Source organism: Scleropages formosus, chromosome 1 (genome assembly GCF_900964775.1).
Source record: "Scleropages formosus chromosome 1, fSclFor1.1, whole genome shotgun sequence".
NCBI classification, from domain to species: Eukaryota; Metazoa; Chordata; class Actinopteri; order Osteoglossiformes; family Osteoglossidae; genus Scleropages; species Scleropages formosus.
Genome location: NC_041806.1, coordinates 45,991,144 through 46,016,463, shown reverse-complemented (window position 1 = coordinate 46,016,463; position 25,320 = coordinate 45,991,144). Strand labels below are relative to the sequence as shown.

Genomic DNA, 25,320 nt, shown 5'->3' with positions numbered 1-25,320 from the left:
TTCTTTTCCTCCAGGGGGCAGTCCTGGAATCTGGGGGGGTCCAACTCCAAGCTGTCCTACTACGACGGGATGATCCACCTCTCTTACCGAAACGGCTCCCGGTACAATGACGATAAGCACACCCAGCGCTCTACGCTCATCTCTTTCCTGTGTGACCATGAGGCTGGAGCCGGATGGCCCGAGTACCAGGTGAGACCTGCTGGTCCGCACCTCTTCTCTGGTATAAAAGCCTCTGCTAAACATATCTTATGGTGAACTCTGAAAACTCCTCATATTATTCTTATTTATCTTTTCTTCAAGTGACTCAATTTTAAGTTTTTATATTAAGGTCCTGTTTAGTTTTTTTATTTATTTTCTCTCTCAATTAAGTGTAGGTACTTTTGTTCCAGGATACTAGAGAAAGGATTTGCACCCTGATCCATAGTTCGTCATAGTGGCTCAAACCACGACCCCACCTGCTGCTCAAATCACTGTGCCGCTTTCTAATTTCTCACTGAGCACATTGAGTCATTTATATGTTATTTGAATTTGTTTTTATTTTTAATTTCCTTTTAACCAAAGCCATCTAAATTTTCATTCTAAGCACTCCAGTGGAACTTGATCCAAAAATGTTGTTCCTGCACATTTTTCTGCTGCTTCCTGCAAAACAGTGTGCAATCTAGTGTGAATCACACACACACACACACCCTTCTGAACCGCTCATCCCATACGGGGTCACGGGGAACCGGAGCCTAACCCGGCAACACAGGGCGTAAGGCCAGAGGGGGAGGGGACACACCCAGGATGGGACGCCAGTCCGTCGCAAGGCACCCCAAGCGGGACTCGAACCCCAGACCCACTGGAGAGTGGGACCCGGTCCAACCTACTGCGCCACCGCGCCCCCCGTGTGAATTACAGCTGTATGTTTATGCTGGGCTTCCACAGGAGGAGGACAAATTCACATACAACTTCAGGTGGTACACAGCTTACGCCTGCCCCGAGAGAGTGCTGGAGTGCATTGTGACCGACCCCAGAACCCTGCAGCAGTATGACCTCTCCAGGTGAGCCTGGTCTGACCTCTGCTCAGTCTGTCACTGGGTAATTGTACGGAAATCAACTGCTCATTCAACCCTTTTTACTGGCCACATTTTCAGGGGAAAGGGAAAACTTACAATTGAGTTTCTGTCCTTGTTCTTTGTGTTTATATCCAGTCAAGTTACAAGTTTTAAGACCAACATTTTCCGTTTCATGTTTAATTGCATTGTTTTTTTTACTTGTATTTTCTGAAAATTCCATGTAGCAGAGTGAACATGAGCTGCATTTATGCTCCCAGCCAATTGATGACAGTAACTAGCACCGAAGTGGAACAGGATCACCATAATTCAACTCATTTCCACAGTGTTGACTACTCAAGTCTGGTGGTTTGTGATCAATAACAAGATGATAAACAATGCACGCATCTGTGACAGTGTATTCTTGTAAATTTTAGTCATGTAAACTGATTGTAACTTTCATGTAGTTCAAAGTATTTTTACTTATTATAGCTATATCCAAGAAAGTTACTGCTAAATAAAGAACACCTAAGTTTTTAATTACAGCTTAACAGGAAAAGTTGATTGCAACACAAAAAATAAAATGTTATGAACACACGTTCATGGCCAGTTGTCTATAAGCTTCGCAGTCAGTGTTTTACACTGCATTCGTTTCAATGGAAGGCAGTAAAACCTGGAAACGGTCAATTGAATGAAAGTCCTGGAAACAGCTGCATATGCTGTAAATGCAAAGTAGGTTAAACCCATGTAAACTTTCCAGATTTCACACAGTGGGGTCGTTGTAGCTTCGTTGTAAATAAGGGCCACCGATGACCATTGATGCCATCCTCAATGCAGCTTGTCCAGGGCCGAGGGTTATGGCAGGAACTGGGAAGCTATTGATCCCAACACCAAGCGGAAGTATTACATCAACGTGTGTAGGCCCCTTAATGCTGTGGAAGGGTGTGACCGACTTGCCTCTGTATGTGAAGTCAGCTACGCACCCGGGGAGGTGAGTCTTGTTCATTCTTTTCACCCAGTCTTGTCCGTTTGAATGGTGTCAAAGCATGTTAGACATGGATGTCAGCATTCCCCTCGTGGCTTTTTCAGGACAAAGCCACCGAGTCGGTGTCCATCAGTAACCTGGGTGTAGCCAAAAGAGGTCCGCAGATTGAGGATGTGGACCACCTGCTGTTGGAGTACACAGGAGGATCATCTTGCGAAGCAGAGGGCCAGAGGACCACCTTCACCACTCGCATCCACTTGACCTGCCTCAGAGGAGCTGTGGTGAGCACTCCTGCAGTGTAACCTGTAACCTTTAACCTCTAACCTTTTACCTGATTTTATCTGGATACTTTAATCCAGTGCAGCTTCTTGTTTTTGTTTGAGTGCAATAGAAGCATTTCCCATGGGCCTTAATCCAGCAGCCCTATGATCACAGGTTTAGGTCCCAAGCTCCCATTCAGTAATCCTGACTATACCTCTTTCTCACAGGCTTCAGGTCCTCGTTTCCTCATGTTCCAGAACTGCACGGCCACCTTCGTGTGGCACACAGAGGCAGCCTGCGTCATCTCCACCACGGAGGAACAAAATCAGGTGAGCAAACCTGTAGTGCCGCCTGTTGGAAAGTTTTAATGGTGCTTACACTCACATATTCACTGCCTCCAAAACTGTTCTACTCATTTATACAATCTGACCTTTAGCGACCAAAGCAGTTTATAACTTATTGGTCTAGTCATTGTTTCTGACCAATGCGCTGCCTGCCACCTGAAACTGACTGGTATTTCTTTGCTGTTATCACTTCAGACATGCTCTCTAAAGGACCCTAACACAGGGTTTGAGTTCAACTTGCAGCCTCTTAACTCCAGCAGTGGCTACACAGCTCAGGGGAATTCAAAAACATTCAAGGTATCTTCCCGGCTCTAGTTTCCTTCAGAATAACAGCAGCTGACACCCCTGTCTTCCTGTTTCTCTTCAGACTGTACAGCGGAAGGTTGCTGCTTTGATCCCAGGACCTTAAACCTTTCTGCATCCTGCTGCCCTGTAGGTTAACATCTGCGGAGCAGTGAGAGAGTGCGGCACAATAGGGGACAAGCATGTGGCCGGCTGTGAGATGGACAACGGCCACCCGGTAGCCCCCGTGGGCTTGAAGAAGTCTCTGAAGTTCTCGACCGATGGTCAACTGACCCTCACATACGAAGGGGAACTGGACCCAAAAACAGGTAGGTCCACCTGGAAACCCTCTCCGTGGTGACTACAGGGATGTAAACCCACCTCAGTTCTTTGAGATGAGAGACACAAAAATTCAGCAGACAATCACCTTGGTGTTGTGGTCCATGACAGTGTGTAACCCCACAGGAATGAGGGATGCTTTCACCATTGGCTTCGTGTGTGACCAGGACGAGAACCCTGGTACGCTGAGCTTGGTCAGGGAAGAGATGAGCACATCTGACCATATCATCCACGATGTCTTCTTCGAGTTCCGCACAGCGCTCGCCTGCCTGCCGGCACCCGTGGACTGCCACATCATTGGTACGAAGGCAGGATGTGGGAATTGGGCCAGGGGGGCAGCTCTTCTGAGCTGCTTACTTTTGAAGAGATCTGACAGAATTAATTTGCTGACATTTGCACAGTGGCAGAGATGGAGTGGACACAGGTCTGTGTTAGATTTGTCCTTTTGTGTTGTCAGTCAGTGCAATGTCCTTGCAGATTCAAATGGCAATGAGTACGACCTCAGTGACCTCAGCCGAGACGACAGGCCCTGGGAAGCCGTCGATGCATCCGGCCAGACGCAGTTGCAGCGTTTCTACATCAACGTCTGCAAGCCGTTACCCCGGGTTCCAGGCTGCCCTGGTAAGTGCACAGTGGGTGTCCCCAAGTGTCTAGGGTATGTAAAGAGATGATTTTAGCTGCTTTACTGTCCTTATATACACATACATTGTCTGAAACCGCTTGTCTCAAGCGGGGTCGTGGCGAACCGGAGCCTAACCCGGCAACACAAGGCGCAAGACTGGAGAGGGAGGGGACACACCCAGGATGGGATGCCAGTCTGTCACAGGGCACCCCAAGCAGGACTCAAACCCCAGACCCACTGGAGAGCAGGACCCAGTCAAACCTGCTGCACCACCGTGCCCTGTCTGTTTTAATACACATGAAAGTTATCGCTGAAGACAGTCTTATTTGGATTAAGTTCATATAGGTCAAGACTAGAGCAATGGAACTCTTTGACCTGTGTTTTCTCATTGTTTGGTTACTTTTGCCCTACTGGAGCAACCAGGTGTCACGTATAAGAAGTTGTCTCAATATGTTCATAACAAACAGGACTGGTCATGTGTTCCATCTTGTAGGAGGTGCTCTGGGTGCCTGTGCCAAGATGGGCGGTCGAGGTGTAAACCTGGGCTACGTGCAGTCTAGCCCCCAGGCCTCGCCAGATGGTTCGATCAGCATAGTCTACCTCAACGGGGAAAAGTGCGAGTCAAGCCGCTACTCCACACGCATCCTCTTTGAGTGCGATGACAGGCCGGTAAGTTCACACCCCTGTTTATCACAGACCTGCGCTCGCTTGTGAGCCACCACCGCTGTGCACTGCTGGGATTGGCTGCTTTCGTTCACCATTTGCAGTGCCATCTGCAACCCTGTTGAGCAGTCTGAAGTGGCAGCCTAGATTAACGAGTCTGCTCCTGTTTCGGTAACAGGTCACTGAAGTGTCTGTCCACTCACTGCACATGCAGAGTGGATTCGATTGTGCTTCTGTGTACCGTGTTGGTTGGTTGTCATCTGTATGGGGATATGAGGGTCAGCCTTGTAGCTAAAGATCCTCCTGTCTCTATCTTTCACAGGGATCTCCCATGTTCGACCGAATGGATGGCTGTGAATACGTCTTCATATGGAGGACTTCTGAAGCTTGTCCCATCCGCAGAGTTCAGGGTAGGACTTGCTGGACTTTGACTGTAGTGCCATGGGACACTAGAACAAGGCATGTAATTTAGGCACAAAGTCCTTCTCTGCTTTGATTGATACAAATGTTTTATTCCTGCCTTAGGAGAGAAATGCCAGGTGCGGGACCCCAGGAGCGGCCACGTGTTTAATCTGATGTCACTCTCAAATAAAGATTACGTGGTGAAAAGTGGGAAGTATGAGTACCACCTGGCAGTCTGTGCGGACATCCGCTCAGCCATTTGCATGCACAAGGACCGGGACAGTGACAGCGTGGCTGTGTGTCAGGTGGATGGACAGTCCCAGAAGGTTGCAGGTGAGGAAGCGTTTCTGAGAACAGCTTACTTCACCTTGCGGTATTCCTCAAAAAAAGCAAAGTCACGCTCAAAATGCTTTACTCTCTGAAAAGGAAGACTGAATTCACCTTTAGTTTTGCTTCAGCTTTCATTGTTCCTGCTTGTCTCATTCCTTCAGGGTTGGCGACACAGAACCTTACTTACGACGATGGACTTATAATGATCAACTATACCGGAGGAGATGTATGCCACAAAATATACAAGCGCTCTACAGCCATCCTCTTCGCTTGTGACCACAGTAAGGCAGTGGTGAGTGTTGCGCTGAGCAGCAAAGCTGTTCTTGTGTTTTTTGGAAAGCTGAGGTTTCAGCGATCTTGGTTTCCTGAGGAACTTGTACTGGTTTGCCGTAGGGGGCGCCAGAGTTCATGCACGAGACCGCCGACTGCACCTACGTCTTTGAGTGGCACACTGCTTTGGCCTGCGTGCCTTTCAAAACCACCAGCTGTACCTTCAAGTAAGAGCATTTTCACAAGTTTCCAACTCGAGGTGTCCTGTAAAGCTCTTTATGGAACTTGCCCATGAGGGTGTCTGCATTGGTTTAGCCCCCCCCGATCTGATCAGACTGGAACTGTGCCCCCCCCCCCCCCCCCCCCCCAATTCCAGTGACGGCAACGGAAACTCGTACGACCTCTCTCCCCTTTCCTTGTCCCGAGACAACTGGGTGGTGGAACTGGAGACTGGGAACCACACTCGGTACTACATCAACGTGTGCAAGTCACTGGTTCCGCAACGTGGTGAGTCAATCGGATGTCGACTGCGGGACTACTCTATGTGCCTGCAAGGTCCATTCACTCTTGCACTCCGCCGCACAGAGAATTAAACATGAGTCATACTGCTTTTTCGACTTAATGATCTTATTTTTTAAAGTGGGAATGGTTGAGTGTTTAACGGAACCAGATGCTGCTATGTTCCGATGCTGCCCTCAGGTGGTGGTGTCCAACACATACAGTTGTTCTAGGTGTTCTCTCGGAGTTGAACATCTGGCCTCTTTGACACATGGCTGGAGATGGACATGTGGTTTTAATTGCTGGTTCCGGCTGTAGGCTTGTTGCAGTACAAGGCTCGTGTCGAAAGTAATGAGCGCATCTTAAAATTAACCTGGAAAGGAGGAGATTCCTGGTGCTGGTATTCATACTTGACTTCATTCATTCATCCTTGATTTTCTTCAAGAAACTGAATCACCGCACCGTCAAAACCGCATGTCTTTATTTTTTCACATGGAAATGTGAAGACCTGACTATGTGTTTCATTCAGGTGTGAGAACTGAATTTCTACTTAGTCTGTGTAACTTCTGCTTATGATATCAAACTCTTACCAATATTGTTAGACACACACGCACACATTTTCAGAACCGCTTGTCCCATATGGGGTCGCGGGGAACCGGAGCCTACCCGGCAACACAGGGCGTAAGGCGGGAGGGGGAGGGGACACACCCAGGACAGGTATTGTTAGACATTTTTTGTTAATTCCATTATGCTTGTTGTATTTGGTATGACCTGCATGGGTGCATATGCTTCTAGGAGGTGTTTTGCAGTGGTAATTTTAAAATAGTAATCCTGTGATGCTACATTTTCTACATTAGTGTTGTGGAATGCCATTGCAGTGGTGTGTTTGGTGCCCAGGTGCCTGGAAATGCCCATCCAGTGCAGCATCCTGCCTCAAGAGCAGAGACCAGTACATCAGTCTGGGAGAGGCAGAGTCTGGTCCGCGATTTGAGAAGAAGGTCCTGGTACTGAAGTACACAAATGGGGCGCCGTGTAGAGACAATCGGAGGAACAGGACCACCATTATTCGCTTCCGATGCGACCGTGACAAAGTGGTTAGTGACCGTAGGCTGCCTCTTGCTGTCAGGATCTCCACTTGACCGGAGATGCGCTGTGCTCACACATACTGACCAAGGAGCCCTTCTGATTGTTTCTCAGGACTCCAGACCCACCCTGGTGACGGCCATCGAGGACTGCGTGTACACCTTTGTGTGGTTCACAGCTGCAGCATGCCCCCTGAAAAGCAGTGAGCACGGGCAATGCCGGGTCACCAACCCCGTCACAGGTACAGCTGTAGTCACCCTGCAGCCTGACTGCTATGTGAAACCAAAGTGTTACTAAACTGTGGCTCTGTGTGCATCCCTGAACAGGGCACCTCTTTGACCTGAACAGCCTCAACAGAGAGGATGGCTACACAGTGTACGACCACAAAAACAGAAGGAAGATGTTCAGGCTCAACATTTGTGGAGCAGCAGCCAACTTCGGTTGCGAGGATGAAACCGGTGAGCAGCTGCGGTCTTCTGAGGACACCGTGCCTTTTCTTCCTCATTTGACTCCCATCTGAACGTAGTGTCCCATTAAGGTTCTGCTTAGCAACATAGGTCAGAAGGGTTTACTTACACACACACACACACACACACACACACACACACACACTGTCTGAAACCGCTTGTCCCGAGCAGGGTCACGGTGAACCAGAGCCTAACCCGGCAGCGCAAGATTGGAGGGGGAGGGGGCACACCCAGGACGGGATGCCAGTCTGTCACAAGGCACCCCAAGCAGGACTTGAACCGCAGACCCACCAGAGAGCAGGCCTCAGCCAAACTTGCTGCACCACTGTGCCCCCTTTGTTCAAATATTAAACCAGATGAAATACTGAATAGACACCATTAAAGAAAAGGCAGATATGCAGAAGCGCTTATGAAACTCCTGTGGTTTCCCCTTTACTAGTTATGTAACATTTTTCTGTGTCGTTCAAGGAGACTGGTTGTTAAATCCTAACCTGTCTAACTGAGATGATCTGGCCGTATGTAAATCAGTGGCCCTTCTGATTTTTCTCTTGCAAGCCAGCAGTTTTAATGGACTGCAGGTGTGATTTAAGTGACATGGTCCTAGAGGCATCCAGGTTTGCCTTGGAGCACCCAAAGCTACTGCAGCACATAATCATCTATGTCCGCATGTCTCGCATGTCCTTGAAACCTGAATCAGCGCTGGTGCAAGAATAAGACAAATACATGGAACGGTCTTGGCTTTCCAAGGTTTGACTGAGAGTCTATAGGTCTACGATCGCTGGAATTAAACATTAGGTGTAGTCATCGATCTAGTTAGCTTACTCATTTGGTCAGAATTCAAACAGGAGTGATCTGTCTGTCTGCTGCTATGGTAGCTTACCATTGTTCCACATGCTTGAAATGGGGCAGGTTCTGTAGAAGTATATGTTTAAAAAAAAAAAAAAAAAAAAACCTTTATAAGACTAACTTTTTGCTACATTAAAACTATTTGAAATGACAATGCATGCTCTCTACAAACTCCTGTTCAGTGCTGACTGTTGCCCGATTCATCCCATAAGCATGTGCATTGTTCATTTTTTTTATTGATCACTGACACTGGGGAACACCAGACACAAGCTGTTGTCTGGGAATTCTATTAACACTATTCTATTAACAGCAGCATAAACTATTCTCTTACACAGTAAACACAGTGGAAGTGAGTTGAATTAATGTGATCCTATGCTCTTATACATGCTAGGGTCCTCTTTACTACCATCACAGTTCACGCTTGTTAAGAAGAGAAGAAAATGCAGTTAAAGTACAAAGCTGGAAATTGTTTGAAACTGAAAATGTGAAACTTGACTTTATAGCATGGGGAGCCAATGTATACAGATTTGGGGGTACGTTGACCTGCAGTGAATAAATAGAGGGTGTCATCGTCACCTGCAGCCGATGTTCTCAGTCTGTTTTCTGTTTTCCCCTCCTCAAGGTGTGTGCATCAAAGACAACGTGATAGCGATTAATGGTGGCCGGTACAACCAGAACCTGACCTACCGTGACCAGGTGGTTCAGCTGACCTACAGTGGTGGGTCTGTGTGCGATGCAAATCACACACTTACACATAAGAGCGTGATCAGCTTTGTGTGCAAGACCAGCAGCGTGGGAGAGGACGGCCCTGTGCTTGTGGACTCGGACCCCAACGAATGCATCCACTTCTTCTCTTGGCACACTCCGCTGGTCTGTGAGCAGCAGGTGAGGCCTGGGTGTGGAGGTGGTACCACTGGGGGTGGAGCCATGTGCTAGAAATTGTTTTCTGTGTTTAAATTCTCTTGAGCACAGGTGCTAGATTAATAATAAAGTTCCTGCTTGTATGGTTTACTGGTTATATATAACCTTTAATGAAAACAATCTGTAAATGAAAGGACTTTGTATTTACTGCAGCAGGCGAGGTGCTCTGTTTGGAATGGGACATCACTCATCGACCTGAGCCCCCTCGCCCACAGAACAGGCTATCACCGGGCCAACAGCGAGGACCTCGATCCGGACCAGTACACGAAAAAGAAACTCTCCTCTGATTTCTACGTCAACATCTGCGGGCCCCTAAACCCAATCCCTGGCGTGAACTGCCCCCCAGGGGCTGCCGTGTGCATGGACCCTCCCGACGGGCCCCCGGTGGTGAGTTACCGCTACTGGACCTGTGTCCTTCCACGTCCAGGTAGTTATGCCGTAATACTGTGGCTATAGGTGGCATCATGGGTAAAGTACTAGAATTGGGTGGATGTGAAAGTCAAGGCACTCTTGTCAGTCAGTAGACCATGTCCCTCTGTTCTCCTTTCCAGGATATCGGTCGTGTCGCATCCACACCGCTCCTTGTCAACAACGAGGTGTCAATTTCTTTCAGCAGCACCACGGTGTGTGTCTACAACTCAACCTTGAATTATAACTCCATCATCAGGTTCACCTGTGAAAGCAGCACAGAGTTGGTAAGAACTTCGCTGATGGACATTCTGACACACATTTCTTCACGGTTAAGGGAAACTCCGATAGAGAGCGAACACCTGCAGATAGACATTTGACTTACTACAATGAAAAAGTAAAAGGACACTTTTATTTTGGCCCTCTATTTGTTACAGGGTGTGCCGCAGATGATCGGCAGGATGCAGTGCCAGTATGTGTTTGAGTGGGCAACCCCCCTGGTGTGCCCGGATTCTGTCACCACCAAGGGCTGCACTCTCACTGACGAGAGGCTGCAGTTCACCTTTGACCTCTCCCCCCTGTCCAGGACTGTCCAGAGGGTGGGCTGGAGCATCGTGTGCTTCCTTACACTTGAAAACTCCATCTTAATCACATACAGTGGTTTTTCTCGTGATGCTCATCTTTTTTCACTCTTAACCGCATGTCCTGCAGGTGCGCTCTGGATCCGGAGGCTATCAGATCAGTGTGTGCGGATCCGTGTCAGAGCAGCGCTGCAAGGGCAGTGCCGTGTGTCTGACGTCAACCGACTCGGCAACCTCCTTTGGGAACAGCAAGGCCATGACCATGGACTATAAACACGAGGAGGAGGCAGTGATCATGCAGTATGGGGGTGGCGACCCTTGCCCACCAGGTCAGACCTCGCTCACACATACCTGCCCACACCTGTAAAACTGTGGAGTTAGAAAGAATGGGTCTGAGACCTTACTGTGGTAGACATTTCCAGGTTTAGACTGGCATGGTCTGTTCACAATGTTCATGATAATGTTGAATAATGTTCATGATTATAAACCATATCAGAACCATGAACAGATGCAGGGGATCATCTTTTTGTTGCTCTAATATCATTAGTAAAGTTGTTTCATTTTATCAGCCGTTTAAAACATTTAATAATTACCAGTCATAGTAAATCAGTTGCTGTCTTTTAAAATGCTGATTACAAAGTATTTTCAGGTTTATCCTCCAGAGACCCAGCAAAACAGCATTTTGGATATATTGTCAAGATGTGGTCCAAGCTCAACCTGTGTAATTGTGCCCTTGCTTGTGATGTCTCCTGACTCACCTCGCTAATTGCTATTGGGCTTGCAGTGACCACCAGTGGGGAGATGTGCGTGTTCCCCTTCAAGTTTTTGGATAAGGTCTACTCACAGTGCACCACGGCCGGTAGGACAGATGGCCAGCTTTGGTGCTCTACCACCAGCGACTTTAATGCAGACAAACAATGGGGCTTCTGTGTTGATGGTGAGCTGCTGTTCCTCCTGATAGAGGTCTTTATGTCCAATAAGAGGAGCCAAATTAGAGCGCTGGACTCAACTCTGCAAATAGGGCACTAGTGCCAAATGCCCATGCTACTTGAGCAGCAGCTTGTACAGTAAAATTACCCAACTGTACAATTGGGTACATCATTGGAAGTAGTTCAATACTATAAGTCACTTTGGAGAATAGCGTCAGCTAAATGAGTAGAAAGTGCATACTTGGCCTGTGATGATTACATGAATGTACCCTATATAGAGTAGAAAGCTGCTGCTGGTGGGCCTTGTGAGTTTGGTGTTGAGAAAAAGCTGAAGCACACAGATGCTCTGACACAGTGGCACTCTCCACCCTTTACCTCCTCCTTTCAGTGAAAAGCAAGCGCAGCTCCTCCATCCTCTTTACCTGTAACCGTGGGACAGGCCTGGGGACACCGCAGCTGCTGAGTGAGACGCTGGGCTGCACCTCCACCTTCCAGTGGGAGACTGAGGTGGTGTGTCCGCCCCGCAAGATGGAGTGTAAGCTGGTGCACGAGCACCAGTCCTATGACCTGCGCATGATCTCCTCGCTCACCTCCCCATGGAGGTTCAGCCACAACAGCGACGCGTGAGTGGGCACCCCCAACCTTACCCACTGTTAGTTCTGTGTCTCCAAATTGTTTTGCATTCGTCAGTGTAGTGGTTAGAGCTACTGCCTGTGGACCCAAAGATCGCCGGTTCGATCCCTGCCTCCGGCTCTAGTACCCTTCAGAAATTACCCAGTTGTATAAATGGGTAAATGTAATGTAAGTTTGTGATAATTATAACTTTAACATTGTAAGTTGCTTTGGCTTTGGAGAAAAGCATCAGCTAAATGAATAAATGTAAAATTTTTTTTTTTTTTTTTTTTTTTTTTTTTTTTTTACTTGCTTACACCTTTTTTTCTGTTGCCATGCATTTGCTCTTTGAACAGCTCACACTTACATGTTGTCCCATCCCAAGTCCTGCCCCCAAACGTGGTATCATTGAGAGGTATAAAATGTCCTGTAAAGGTTCTCTAGAGTAGATAGTAATGAATAGCTGTGGCTTGGCATGGTGGTGTAGTTTTAGAGCTGCTACCTTACACTCGAAGGACCATGGTTCAGGTCCCCTGTTCCTGCTCTTGGACTGTTAAGCAAGGTACTTGATATGTATTTTCTTATCGAAGGGGTTTGAACAGCCAGCTTCTTTTCCCTGAATTTATACCAGGTGATTTTACTGAGGAGAACGTTTTGGAAGACCCCTTGCTCAGAGCTGTGGCAGCAGTGCTATTCCTGTAGCACTCATCACCTTAATATTGAGCTTGAGCTGCTTCTCCTGGGTGACTGCAGCTGAAGGCCTTTGGTTTTCATGTTGTGTGCCAGGCTTTGGCACCCTGTTCACTGCATCGTGTCCTGGTTACCAAGGGCATGAGAACCAGCTGGACCCCTCCATAAACACCCATTCCCCATCCTCTGTTCCTTCCCAGGTACTACCTGAACCTGTGTCAGGGCATCCATGGTGGCCTAACAGATTGCCCTGAGAGCGCTGCCGTGTGCCGGCACACCCGTGGGGGTCAGACCCAGGTGTTGGGGCGCGTTCACACACAGGTGATGGCCTTCCGAGGTAAGGCTTTCACTTTGTTCTCCCAGGCATGACAAACGCAACCCCAGCCAGTCTCTCATCCTCTGCTTTCCCTCACTGCCAGATGAGAAGATCGAAGTGAACTACACCAATGGGGAAGCTGTTTGCGGGAATGGAAAACCTGCCAAAACCGTCATCCAGCTGAGCTGTGGCAACACCGTCGGGGCGCCCACGCTGCAAAGGTGGTCCACATTCCAGCATCACTCCCATCTGTTAGCTTCTCTTTTGGCTTAAGGGAGGAGCAGCTGGAAGAGATGTATAATGCAGCAATGAAAAGCTGATGTTTCAGTTTCTATATTGTTCCCCAAGTGTTTAGGAAGTTAATGTTTGTGGGTCTTGTGGAAGGAGACTGTGTACTGAAATCATTAATATATTAATGGAGTAAAAATGTTGCTTTGTGACAGGTTTTAACGTAAAATGTTGACCTTGGCTCTTGAGCTAAAGGTTGGTGCAATGATGTGCTTCCTTACCTGTGTTTCTGCCCGTGTTCCTCTTGGTTGGGCACCCAGGGTGGACGAGCAAGCCTGTGAGTTCTGGTTGCACTGGGGGACGAGGGCAGCGTGTGCCGTCACCGTGCAGGATGTGGAGATGGTCAATGGCACTATCAAGGTCCCCGACACTGGTGCTGTCTTCAGCCTCGGAGCCCTCTACAACAGGTAAGACCAGCACCACCTCTGTCGTCTCTCTGCATGTTTAATCACTTAACTTGCTTGTTTATCCAAAGCAATTTTACATATGGCTGTTTTATTTGAGTTTCTAAATGCACCTTGCTCGAAAGCACTGTGCTTGAGCCCCTCCTGGGATCTGGTAACCAGCAAATAAGTGGTATTTTTGCAGTGGTTTGTCCAAGTTTTGTTACATATGAAATTCCTTCCACTTCATGGTGTGCATTTGTCACCTTTTCCGTTGTTAATGAGATTTTATGGGAAAATTGCAAGAGGAGAGCAGTATCACAGTGACTTGGGTGGGACAGATCAGCAGTTTCATGTCACCGGGAGAATAGAGACTGAGCAGAACCACAGTGTCAGGTGACTTTCTATAAGAACACTTTGACGACTTGGTCTGTCACAGCTTGGCAACAAGGTAGAAAAAAGAAGGGTGAGGCCTTCCTGGTGTGGAGTACATCACAATGTAAGAAGAGTTTCACAAGTGCTATGTAGTTCATTTCATCAGATTAATAAATCATAGGAGTATTTCTCAAGTTGGCTGTCTCTTAATGCTCCAGCAGCTCAGTCAGAGGTCACTAGAGAAGCACTGTAGCTTCTGCTCTTGGTGTCCTGGAGCCCCTCCAATGCTTCTGGTCTTTGCTTCGAATGACTGTTCTGTTCAGTAAGATTTGAACTTCTCCATCTATCTGCTTCCTCTCTATAGCTGTGTGGTGTCACTACAGCAAACCCATCTGATGTCCAGCAGTATCCGTTAGGGGGGACGTGCCTTGAGCTGGCAGTCAGGAGTTCCAAATATTGGTTTCAGACAAGCTGTCAGTTAATGAAGCTTGACTGAGCTGCTGTCTGAATTGCTACTGCGAAAAGGACAGTGTTTTTCTTCTATTAGTCTGCTAATAAAGTTTTCTGTATAACACCAGGTGGTGTAGGGCTTAGATCACCTTGCCACCTGAAGGCTCTTGGATTAAATTCTGACTCCTGCTGTAGTACTTGTGATCCAAGGTACTTTATCAGAAATGATACAGTGGGTAAATATCTGACAAATTACCTTTGCGGGGAAAAGAGCTTTCAGCTGAATGATTAGTAATGACAATAATTCTTATCTTGAATGTTCGTAAGTAGTATTGACAAGACTAGCGTGCAAGTGTGAAATGTGCGGCTGCTCTGAATCCTCAGGTTACACCAGGCCTCTGGAGACATCCGTTCTAATGGGGACACGTACATCTACGAAATTCAGTTGTCGGGCATCACCAATGCCTCCTCCACCAATTGCTTGGGTGCAAACATCTGCCAAGTGAAAATGAACGGGAATTACTTTAGGAAGATTGGCTTATCCAGCAAGGTCAAGTACTTCATCAAAGGTGAGGCAACGGCGGTAATGGTAATGTTCCTGTCACCTGATAATGACCCCTTTTAAGTGAGAGGTTGCAGTCCTGTTTACCTTCTGGGTTTTTTTTTTTTTTTTTTTTTTTTTTTTTTTTAAATAAATATCCTGTTCTCAGATGGCAACTTGGACGTGTTGGTGGCATCAGAGTCCAAATGCGGACGGGACTCATCCAAGATGGTCTCCTCCACCATCCTCTTCCATTGCAGCCCTACGGCAGGGGAAGGCATCCCAGAATTCCTCCTGGAGGCGGACGGCTGTCAGTACCTTTTCATCTGGCACACCTCTGACGTCTGCAAGCTTTTGTAAGTCTCCAGTTCCTCTATTTCCACGCAGAAATGTGTCCAACATGCACAGAATCTTAACAGTTTGTTGTTCGTACAGCACAGTTGATAGCAACAGACAGACTTCTGGAGGAACGGAGGGGAACATGGGCTTGTCTGGGCGGAGCCAAGCTGTGGGGGCGGTGCTAAGCCTGCTCCTCATTGTGCTCACTGCCTGTCTCCTTATCCTGCTGTTGTACAAGAGAGAAAGGAGGTAAGAATCTCACCTTTACCTTTTTCATGTTGGACATCCACGTTGTACTTTTTGACAATATAGATTTTTCTCCATTTATCTTTAACTGAATTTTGTTTTGTTGAAGTGTTTTAATTTTCTTTTGCGGCGTAAGCGTCACCTGCGATAGTTCACCCAGCTGTAATGTACTTGGACAGAACAGGATGGAGTGACTGTCTAAATCAACTTACTTCCACAATATTTATAGCTTCTGCTTGGTTTTCCTCATTGATCAGTCCGAGTGTATGGAGGCACATGAAGTTTGTTTAAATAGCTGCATAAATCTTTGCTAGCAAATTCCCACTAGGACTTGGGTATAATGTTGGCTTGAAGAGCATCAACAGACCCCTCTTGTGTTGCTTTGTGTTTCTAGGGAACTAGTGATGCAGAAAGTGACTGGATGTTGCAGAAGAAGAAGCACTATCTCCTACAAGTATTCCAAGGTAGTGTCCTGCTGAAGGTCCACAGAGCAGACAAATGTGAATAAGATGATGCGGTGCGGGGGGGGGGGTTTTCTTTTTTTAAAATTGCTTAGCTTGCGTCTTCACTTCATGGAACTCATTGTCCAACAGGTAAACACTGAGGATGGTGGGGAGGAGGAGATGGAATGGCTGATGGAGGAGATGGAGGCCCCAGACTTGTCCGCCGCCTCTCGTAATGGCAAAGAGACCCAGGAGAATGGACACATCACGACCAGGCCGGTGCATGCCGATGCCCTGAGCTCCCTCCCACTGGACGAGCAGGACAGTGAGGACGAGGTGCTCACAGTACCCGGCGTGCGGGTCCATGCACCCACAGGACAGGATAGTGACGAGGACCTGGTAGGGCTGCTGGAAGCGAACGAGCGGAAAGGCCGCACCAAGCGGAAGGAGAAGCTCCGGCGGAAACGGGCCCCCGCACCCGGCTCCTTCCACGATGATAGCGATGAGGACCTCCTCAAGGTGTGACACTCAATAGCCCAAACCAGGCCAGAGGAACTCTGGCAGAATGTCTCCAATATTCTACGTCCTTTTTCTTTTCTTTTCTTTTTTTTTTTTTTTTCTTCAAATAAAGGGAAGAATATTTGTATGTGATGTTTACAGTTTTAAATTTTTTTTTCTCCCTTCCTAAACATTGACACATTGTTTTTGTGAATGAATTTAAATTTGTAAGATTTAACACATGCAAATATACAAATGGTTATTTATTTTTATTTTTTATATGACTTTTTTCTTTTGCTCTCCATTAATGATTCTAAATTCCTGGTCATAATTGTTTGACAAATGCAAATGCTGTTCGCCCATGTATGTATACGATACACAAAAGTGAATGATGGAGGCTGTAGTATTTTTTCCAGAAAAAATGTAACTTGTGTCAAATCAGTATTTTCCAAGACAGTTTATGATCAGTTGGTTGGTAGCTTCCATTATAGGGCTATCTTGGTACTCGTTCAGGGTCCTACAAATCATATTCGTTCCTCCACCTCGTAACTTATTTTTCACTGGTTTAACACCCTTCACCACTGTTTGCTTGTTCTCCCCTGTCCTGCTGAAGTGTTTTGTTTCACATCTACTGTCCTGTCTTACATAATCAACTCCATCTAACTCTCTGATGTGGAAGATGTTTAGCATAAGTTTAGGAACAGTTTTTGGCAAAAATGCATGTGCAGTTTTTAATGGAAAATAGTGGGACCCAGTGCCATTACAATACAAAATAAATTTCAGGGCTTTAAGTTCTGTCATTTAACAAGATGTTTCTCCTGGTTTGCTACAAATGTAATTTAAGTTACTGTCTTGGGTTTGTGTGTTTTACTTTGCGGTGATTTCTACAGAATATGAAATGACGAGTCTGTTCAGGCATGCAAACATGTCCTTCTATACAGTAGTCTGCATGAGGTGCCACCTGAAAAATTGTGCTCTTTAGAGGATGCAGTCAAGGCACCGTAGAGACATTTTAATTTATGCACACAGCCTCTCGGAATATTGCCATAATCCCTTATGTTTCACCGTTTGTATCTTGGATTGTTTTGCAGCACTGTGCCATTTATTTCTGACATGCAAATGCATTACAGAACTTGCAGCATTCGTCCAGTCATATCTGTGAACTCTGATACGTATGATTTTCTTATTGTTTCCTGTGAAAGTTATGGGACTGTGGGTAATTCACTGGCATTTATACTTTTATTTATTTTTTCTTCTTCTTCTTTGCTTTAAGAATGTTTGCCAATCTTTGTTATAAAAGAGACCTAAATTCAGCCTTTTGTACTGATTGTCATTTTTAGGAGAAAAGCAAAATTTTGCAAGTATTGAGTAGAGAAATCGTACCATTCTTCATTATGGTTTCTGCACAGTGGGATAATTTGCATAGCTTCAGCTGCAGAATTGATTCTTTGAGGAAAGAGTCCTGTAGAAGTCACTTTGACACAAAACCTCCTGTGTGGTGGGTTTTGTTGCAGCAGGTGAGAACAGCTCCATTTTGGTTCCACTTGATCTTCCTGCTGCTAGCACAGAGTCTGGCTCTGCTGTATGCACCAAAGCATGGGGGCTCAGCATGCCCTGGTTGGTACTGATCTTGTGAGAAAACACTCTGAAACCCCTCTTTGGTTGTATGTTTCGTTCTTGATTCGGGGTTCTGGGAGATGTATTGCTTTTTTCCCAAAAATTGGTTTTATTACTTTTTTTGGTCTGTTTCCTATTTAAAATGTTGATGTTTATGTTATTTCATTATTTCAATAAAAAAAAACAAATAAGCTACTTGTTTTTGCCTTTTTTTAAAAAAAAAAAAGCATTAACAATTTTGTAACAAAATAGATAAATCCATTGTAACTGTTTTTGATGCACTTACTTTTTAGTTAAGGCATTTATCAACCTGGGTGTCCTGAGCAAAAATGAGTATAAGTATGAGTAACGTTTGTTACAGGTTTCGGTTCTTACCAGGGCTTAACACTCGCACTTTGGCGGTATTATGTACATGTTTAATATGTGGGGCAGAATCCAGTTTGTTCCAATGCACTGTTAAGCCACGGACAGCTTTGAGTCGTAGCTAAGCTTGGCTGTTGTTCAATTTGACATTCACTCAATGTCAGAATGACCACATGAGAGGATGGTTTATCTTCCTTACTGCGGGGGCATGTAGTTTTGATATTTGAACTTTTTCCTTTAAAAAGTAACTGGCTGCATTCATCAATGTCTTACCACATGTCTGGTTGTCACAACACAGATGGGTCTAAGGTCCACCTCCCATCTGGACTTTTGATCATATTTGCTGGGCTAAAAACCCTTGTGAAACCCTCCAACCAGTGACAGGTGTAGATGCAGCGATGCAATCATGACCACCTTCGATGATATTCTAGAAGAGACTGGAAAATTTGGCTTGTGCCAGAAGCGAATCTTTGGACTCCTGTGCCTGGTGTCAATGCCTTTTGCCGGAGTGTATGTAGGTATAGTCTTCCAGGGTTTCACGCCAGAGCATTGGTGCCGTGACCCGGGCCTGAACCAGCTTAGCGAGAACTGTGGCTGGGGGCAGCTTGAGACACGCAGGCATATCGTGAGCCTGGTCAACGACTCCGCTGATGCCATCCATGCCCAATGTGAGAGATACGAGGTGGACTGGAACGACACTGGACTAGCCTGTGAAGTCATGAAGGCCGAATTTATTAGCATCTCATTTAGCAGAGCACCTGTTTTAGGCTGCAAGGATGGCTGGGAGTACGACTACGAGGGCAGGACATCCTTCGTAACTGAGGTAAACTCTTCAGATTAATTTGTCCGATGGTTTTGTAAGGATTGTGGTTTGCAGGAATCTGTCTGACGAACTGAATTGAAGTCTAATCCAGATAAAATTTAGGAAGTTTTCCTTATTTTAATTCTGTAACTAGTTGAAAACAGAAAGATAATGTCCTTGACTATGAATGAGGAGAATTCAAAAAGTGCCCATTTTATAAAAATTGCTCATGCTTTTTCAGTTGGCCTCATAAGCGCCAGGAAGCATCCGGAAACGTCTCCGTCCAGATGCGACAGTTTTATGTCCATTTTACGCATTCACACAATACTGATGAAATATAGAACTTACGGTAATTTCTCTTACAGTGCAATTCTGGTGCTTTCAGATTGCTCTTTTGGTTCTCAGTTTGACCTCGTTTGTGGCAATTCCTGGATGGTGGACATGTTCCAGTCCATGCTCAACGTTGGGTTCCTAGCTGGCAGCATCGTCATGGGATACCTGGCCGACAGGTACAATCCGTAGGACGAGTTATTTCGTAAATATGTTAAACTTCACGTTATGGCACTATGGACTTTCGTAGACATCTTGCTGGTTGTTCCACGCATCTTAACGAAACCATATTTATTTGTTATTGGATGAAGCAATTGAATGATTATGTGACATTCTATTAATGCAAGCAATTAGTTAACTATTATATACAGATGGTCCCCGATTTACAATGGCGTTACCTACCCCGAAACCCATCATAAGTCAAATATTGTAAGTCAAAAATGCATTTAATACACACTTCTGCGTGATAGAATGGGAGATGCGCATTACTGTCGTTGCCCAGCATCGTGAGAGAGTATCTCACCGCATATCGCTTGCCCGGAAAAAAAAAAAAAATCAAAATTCCAAATATGGTTTCTAATGAATGTCTATTGCCAGTTCACCATCGTAAAGTCGAAAAAAATCGCAAGTCGAACCATCGTAAATCAGGGACCACCCGTAGTTCTGTTCAGATATGTTAATTTTCATTTTTTCTGTTTTCAGATTTGGACGAAAAATGTGCTTTCTGCTATCAAACCTTCTGAATGGCGTTGCAGGAATTCTTGTGGCCATTTCTCCTAATTACATAGCACTCCTCGTGTTCCGGGTCTTGTACGGATTTGGCGTCAAGGGAGGCTGGGTCACTGCCTACGTCTTGAGTAAGGAGAATGCTCACTAGAGCTTTGAATCCATGCTTGCATATGATCATCTTCAAAGCCAATAGTATCTGAGCCGTAAAAATGCGCTTTAGGACTCCCTTTTCCCGGAATACCTCCTAAGCTAGGCGTGGCCACATCTACAGGGCACCAGTTCTGTAGTTCTTCTTGGATATTCATTTTAAATGGGGCTTAACATCTGAAAGGTTAAAAAGTTCATACATGTTGGCCTTACACATTATATAACGATCGGGAAATGCACAATCAGTGATCAGTTTTTGTAATATAGTTTAAAATAATTTTGCAGGCTGCTAGTTGGAGCTGGAATTTGGTTATATTTAACGTTTATGTCAGTAGATTTTCAGTACTTCCCTAGTTTTAAAGGTGTGTGAACCCAGAGCATTGACATCAGGGAACCTGAGTAAGCTTAGAGGGGACTTTACCCCTTTCCAGTCACCGAGTTGGTGGGCGTTGAATACCGACGGATGGTTGGGGTCCTGCTGCAGATGTTCTTCAGTGTTGGGATTCTCATTCTGCCTCTCATCGCTTACCTCATCCCAAACTGGCGGTGGCTGCAAGTGGCCATTACTGTGCCCTACATCCTTTTCTTGCTCTACTACTGGTAAGATTTCCCAAGAAAACAATTCTATTTAATTCAGTATGATGCAAAGCAGCACAGTTAAAGCAGTAATATTAACGTTCACCTGTTACATTGCTCTAATTCTAAAGCAGATGCCATCAATTTCTCCTCAAGGCTCTTATTTAGACAATGATTTTTGTTTTCCAGGTTTATTCCAGAGTCACCAAGATGGCTCTTGTCTCAGAACAACATAAGGAAAGCAGTTCACATTACAGGTCAAATAGCCAAAGAGAATGGGAAAACTCTTTCCAAGAATATAGAGGTAGATGCTTTGAATGGCTTGTTTAGAAATGATCATTAAAATCTCAATTTGACCATAAATATAGGATATCACACATCCATAAATTAAAAATAAGTGCAAATGAAATGTTTAGCAGGTGGGGCAGCTGTTAATGTTGTTGTTACATAGCTCCTGGGCCCTGGATTTGGATCCTGCTCTTGTTATCCCCATGGGTTTCCTCTACAGTCCAATGACATGAAAACCGGTGCCCAAAATGACCATGTGTGTTTTTGAGGGAATGAGTGTGTGCAACTGCCCTGTGTTGGACTGTGATGCTCCTTGTGTTTCTGGGATATGCTACTAACACCCATAACCCTGCACTGGACAACAGTTACTGATGATGGATGGATGGATGGTTGGAAAGTTTATTATTTTCATTCACTTTGTCAGCTGCTAATCACTTTAACGAGGTATAGAACTTCATTACTTATTTCAGTCTGCTCAGACTTACGGATAAACTTTTTGGTATGCTCTTTTAGACCCTGACAGGTGACAACACAGATATCACAACGGCCTCCTTCCTTGACTTGATCCGAACGCCAAAAATGCGGAAGTACACCTTCATTCTCATGTTCAACTGGTAATCTGTCAAACTTTTTTGCTGAGAGAACTCATTTCCTTAGACTTTGCATGTGTAATAAACCCTTTTCCGCACCCATGTTGCATCATTGTTTTTTCGTCTGAAGGTTCACCAGTGCCGTCGTCTACCAGGGCCTCATCATGCGCCTCGGGATCCAAGGCGGGAACGTATACGTTGACTTCCTGATCTCGGGGGTGGTTGAGTTTCCTGCAGCGTTCCTTATTCTCTTCACCATTGAACGCATTGGGCGCCGAATCCCATTTGCCACAGCCAACATCGTGTCTGGGGTGGCCTGCTTTGTCGTGGCCTTCACGCCAGATAGTAGGTTTTCTACGGCTTTACTGTTCCTGTTTGCCACAAAAATGAGCTGAATTAGCTCTGCCCCTCCACGTGTTGGGCTAGCAATGGCTCTTTCCTTTCTTAGGTTTACTGTGGTTCAAGATGTTCGTTGCTTGTATCGGGCGCCTAGGCATCACCATGGCCTTTGAAATGGTTGTGTTTGTCAACACAGAGCTATACCCCACCTTTGTCAGGTGAGTTTAGTCCTCGCTAAGGCCACAGTATAAAAGCACTTGAGAAAATTATGTTTATTTACATTTATTCGTTTAGCAGACACTTTTCTCCAAAGCAGTGTACATTTCATAGAAAAATACAATGAGTGCATTACATCGAGCGAGAGACTTGGATGGAGACACGTGATTCTAAAGCAGTTAATTTGTTACATTCCACCCTATGAACCAATGGATATCACATGAGTAGCTGCATAAAGGTTTACCTGTTATTAACAGTTTCTAATTGCAAAATTATTAAACATTTATTTCAGAAGAATGCAGCAAATGCAGTGTTTTTTAAGATTTTTTTCATACAAGGAAACACTTTTACTGTTACTGTTTTTGCCCCTTTTATTTTTTGCTGCAAAACAATGTTGGTGCAAAGTCACTCTTGATTAGCTTTCATTAAATATAGCAGTGGAATGACCCTCAGGTGTTTTCTCATCTCACTCAAGTTTGGGCTTCTGTCTTGTCTGTGTTTGCTGCTGTAGGAACTTGGGTGTGTCTGCATGCTCCACGCTATGTGACATCGGTGGGATTGTAGCCCCATTCCTCCTCTACAGGCTGGCAGTCATATGGCTCGAGTTGCCACTCATCATTTTCGGTGAGTCAAACGTAGTTGGTAGCCTCATCTCAAGTTGATGTCTCACACTGTTATAATGGTGTAAACATCCCTTTCCCTCAGTAGATGTAGTGATCAGTAGACATAGTGGTCCAAAGCAGCTTTAAACAGGTATAATGTTCCAGAGGACATGAGGACATCAAGTCCACCTTCTAACTGGTCGGTTATTGTGCTGTGCCTAACTTCTCAGTTCTTACACCTGCCACAACGAGACTTTAAACCTCAGAATCAGATCCAATGACATGCGCTGAGTAAAGAGCAAAGACGTCTGTGTGTGATTTGCTCATGTTTTGGGTGTGGACTTGGACATCACATAACTTCTGTCTAACAGGAGTGATTGCATTCGTTGCTGGGGCTTTGGTCCTCATGCTGCCAGAGACTAAAGGTGTCCCTCTGCCTGAGACAATCGATGACATTGAGTTCCCGAACAGGTGAGCCCATCTGTCTCATACCATAAAAACACGTGGTGCATGGCGTGCTTGAGACTGTTCTTGAGACCTTTTTTCATGGATTTCTGCAGTCAACACAAAGTGTGTGTGAAACTCCTCTGTACAGATTACTTTATTTGTTGCTCCTGACCTAGTAACATCACACAAAGAAACTCTTTATTGCTCATTAAGATGTTGACAGGTAGATGACCCCAGTTTCAAACTGCATTAAAATTTCATTCCTGTCCATTTCTGTATTTCATGAGTCCAGTTTCAGTGGAAATTGCAAACTGAAAATGCAAAGAAAAAGAAAATGAAATACACTTTGATTTAATAGTTAACTAATTATAAACTGTTTAACTAAAACTATAAACTAGTTATAGTTTGTTATATAGTTTAGTATAATTGGTAAAGCCGGTATAAAGAAAATAGTGTTAACACAGTTGTGAACACTTGTGTATTTCTCATACTGACCAACAAATGCATAATTCTCTATTTTCCTTGATTCTGTTTTCTCTCTTAATTTAGCCTCTAATATTTTTTAACCTGATTCCTAAATAGGAAAAACTTTTATTTACAGTGTCTAGTCAAAAAGTTGCATATTGAAAGTCTTTAAAGTAATTTAAAGCAATATTTGAAACATTTATTTGTTTCTTAGGAAAAAAGAGAGCCCCGGGGAAACACAGCCAATGATGAACCTCTTGTCTACGGATGTCACAGCTGTTGTGAAACCCTTAGATGTCTGATTGTTCATCTTCTTTTTGGAGGGAAAAACTGTCAGCTTAATTACCATACCTGTTCATGAATCCAGCATACATGTCTTACCGACTCTGTCGGTATAATACAATTATACATGAATTCCATTACAGCAGAACATGTGATTCTTACTTGTGACAAAAGAATATTTTGAACATATCTTTCATTTACTGCGATGGACTGGTGCCCTGTCCAGGGTGTCCCCCTCTAAACTTAGTGCCCAGTGGTTCTAGGGTAGGCTCTAGACTGTTGTTACCCTGATAAGGACAAGTGCTTAATGAAAGTGAATGAGTGAGTCACTGAGTATTTTTTGTTTATTGTGACACAATAATTTTTTAAAATTGATAAATAGCTTATATACAGGTGGTCCCCGATTTACGATAGTTCGACTTACGATTTTTTTGACTTTATCAGGTTCATGTTCAAGTTTATTGTCATAGATACAAGTACCATGATGGTGAGCTGGCGATAGACATTCAGTAGAAACCGTAATTTTCATTTTTTTTCCGGGCAAGCGATATATATGCGGTGCAATGCTCTCTTGCGTTGCTGGGCAGTAGCAGCAATCTGCATCTCCCAGTCTGTCACAAGAGGTGTGTATTAGGTGTAATAAATGCATTTTCGACTTATGATGAATTTCGTGGAACGCAACCCCATCGTAAACTGGGGACCACCTGTAGTTTCAATTAAATAAAATATATTCTTTGTTCATTTAATTTCCACTGCAGCGTGATTGAGGTTTGGAAGGTTTATTGAGTATTGCTAGATGGTAGGGGCAGCATGGTGATGCAGTAGGTAGCACTTCTGAAAAACTTCATGGTGCAATTTTTTTTTTTTTAATATTAAAAACTGGAGTTTGAATCTGTCAAAATATAAATTAAATTTAGTTACTGAATAAAAAATTAGGTATTTCATGCAAGATTTTATGTGCAAAGAAATCATATGAGATATGTCACATTTTCTGACTCTGTATCATTTAGAGGTGCATCCCTCTGTGTAATTTGTTGTTCCTGGAGTGGTTATTCACCGTAGGAACATTATATATATATACACA

At 44.9% G+C, this 25,320-nt stretch overlaps 2 protein-coding genes across 3 annotated transcripts in view; both read left to right on the top strand.

Annotated features, from left to right (window-relative positions):
- igf2r (insulin-like growth factor 2 receptor) overlaps nucleotides 1-18,125 on the top strand; it is a 32,827-nt gene extending 14,702 nt beyond the window's left edge. The window contains exons 16-48 of one of the 2 annotated variants that reach the window (XM_029251698.1): nucleotides 15-189; nucleotides 925-1,040; nucleotides 1,869-2,022; nucleotides 2,121-2,297; nucleotides 2,505-2,606; nucleotides 2,817-2,918; nucleotides 3,058-3,232; nucleotides 3,369-3,542; nucleotides 3,720-3,863; nucleotides 4,358-4,533; nucleotides 4,850-4,937; nucleotides 5,053-5,262; nucleotides 5,421-5,551; nucleotides 5,653-5,756; nucleotides 5,906-6,036; nucleotides 6,925-7,121; nucleotides 7,225-7,351; nucleotides 7,437-7,568; nucleotides 9,046-9,308; nucleotides 9,498-9,731; nucleotides 9,896-10,039; nucleotides 10,190-10,351; nucleotides 10,464-10,662; nucleotides 11,118-11,270; nucleotides 11,651-11,885; nucleotides 12,765-12,901; nucleotides 12,984-13,101; nucleotides 13,429-13,575; nucleotides 14,761-14,945; nucleotides 15,087-15,273; nucleotides 15,353-15,505; nucleotides 15,897-15,966; nucleotides 16,096-18,125. In XM_029251698.1, the coding sequence (XP_029107531.1) occupies nucleotides 15-189; nucleotides 925-1,040; nucleotides 1,869-2,022; nucleotides 2,121-2,297; nucleotides 2,505-2,606; nucleotides 2,817-2,918; nucleotides 3,058-3,232; nucleotides 3,369-3,542; nucleotides 3,720-3,863; nucleotides 4,358-4,533; nucleotides 4,850-4,937; nucleotides 5,053-5,262; nucleotides 5,421-5,551; nucleotides 5,653-5,756; nucleotides 5,906-6,036; nucleotides 6,925-7,121; nucleotides 7,225-7,351; nucleotides 7,437-7,568; nucleotides 9,046-9,308; nucleotides 9,498-9,731; nucleotides 9,896-10,039; nucleotides 10,190-10,351; nucleotides 10,464-10,662; nucleotides 11,118-11,270; nucleotides 11,651-11,885; nucleotides 12,765-12,901; nucleotides 12,984-13,101; nucleotides 13,429-13,575; nucleotides 14,761-14,945; nucleotides 15,087-15,273; nucleotides 15,353-15,505; nucleotides 15,897-15,966; nucleotides 16,096-16,470 (5,377 nt within the window). In that variant the 3' untranslated portion in view covers nucleotides 16,471-18,125. Of the gene's footprint in view, nucleotides 1-14; nucleotides 190-924; nucleotides 1,041-1,868; nucleotides 2,023-2,120; nucleotides 2,298-2,504; nucleotides 2,607-2,816; nucleotides 2,919-3,057; nucleotides 3,233-3,368; nucleotides 3,543-3,719; nucleotides 3,864-4,357; nucleotides 4,534-4,849; nucleotides 4,938-5,052; nucleotides 5,263-5,420; nucleotides 5,552-5,652; nucleotides 5,757-5,905; nucleotides 6,037-6,924; nucleotides 7,122-7,224; nucleotides 7,352-7,436; nucleotides 7,569-9,045; nucleotides 9,309-9,497; nucleotides 9,732-9,895; nucleotides 10,040-10,189; nucleotides 10,352-10,463; nucleotides 10,663-11,117; nucleotides 11,271-11,650; nucleotides 11,886-12,764; nucleotides 12,902-12,983; nucleotides 13,102-13,428; nucleotides 13,576-14,760; nucleotides 14,946-15,086; nucleotides 15,274-15,352; nucleotides 15,506-15,896; nucleotides 15,967-16,095 lie in introns of those variants that run through there. The other variant, XR_003797669.1, reaches the window with a different exon arrangement.
- A 678-nt stretch (nucleotides 18,126-18,803) lies between these two features.
- Nucleotides 18,804-24,575, top strand: slc22a2 (solute carrier family 22 member 2). The gene is made up of 11 exons (XM_018742448.1): nucleotides 18,804-19,246; nucleotides 19,631-19,734; nucleotides 20,258-20,412; nucleotides 20,863-21,031; nucleotides 21,197-21,311; nucleotides 21,809-21,909; nucleotides 22,016-22,230; nucleotides 22,334-22,442; nucleotides 22,952-23,064; nucleotides 23,414-23,513; nucleotides 24,169-24,575. Exons 1-11 carry the CDS (start codon nucleotides 18,830-18,832, stop codon nucleotides 24,254-24,256), a joined length of 1,686 nt encoding a protein of 561 aa, XP_018597964.1. The 5' UTR covers nucleotides 18,804-18,829; the 3' UTR covers nucleotides 24,257-24,575.
- Nucleotides 24,576-25,320: the final 745 nt, after the last annotated feature.

What these genes read in the sequence shown, in the direction of transcription:
- slc22a2 (XM_018742448.1), top strand. Translation starts at nt 18,830, where the DNA reads ATGACCACCTTCGATGATATTCTAGAAGAGACTGGAAAATTTGGCTTG. An exon ending in ATGGGATACCTGGCCGACAG is followed by an intron (nt 19,735 to 20,257) that starts GTACAATCCGTA and finishes TTCTGTTTTCAG; the next exon opens with ATTTGGACGAAAAATGTGCT. An exon ending in CTCTTTCCAAGAATATAGAG is followed by an intron (nt 21,312 to 21,808) that starts GTAGATGCTTTG and finishes ATGCTCTTTTAG; the next exon opens with ACCCTGACAGGTGACAACAC.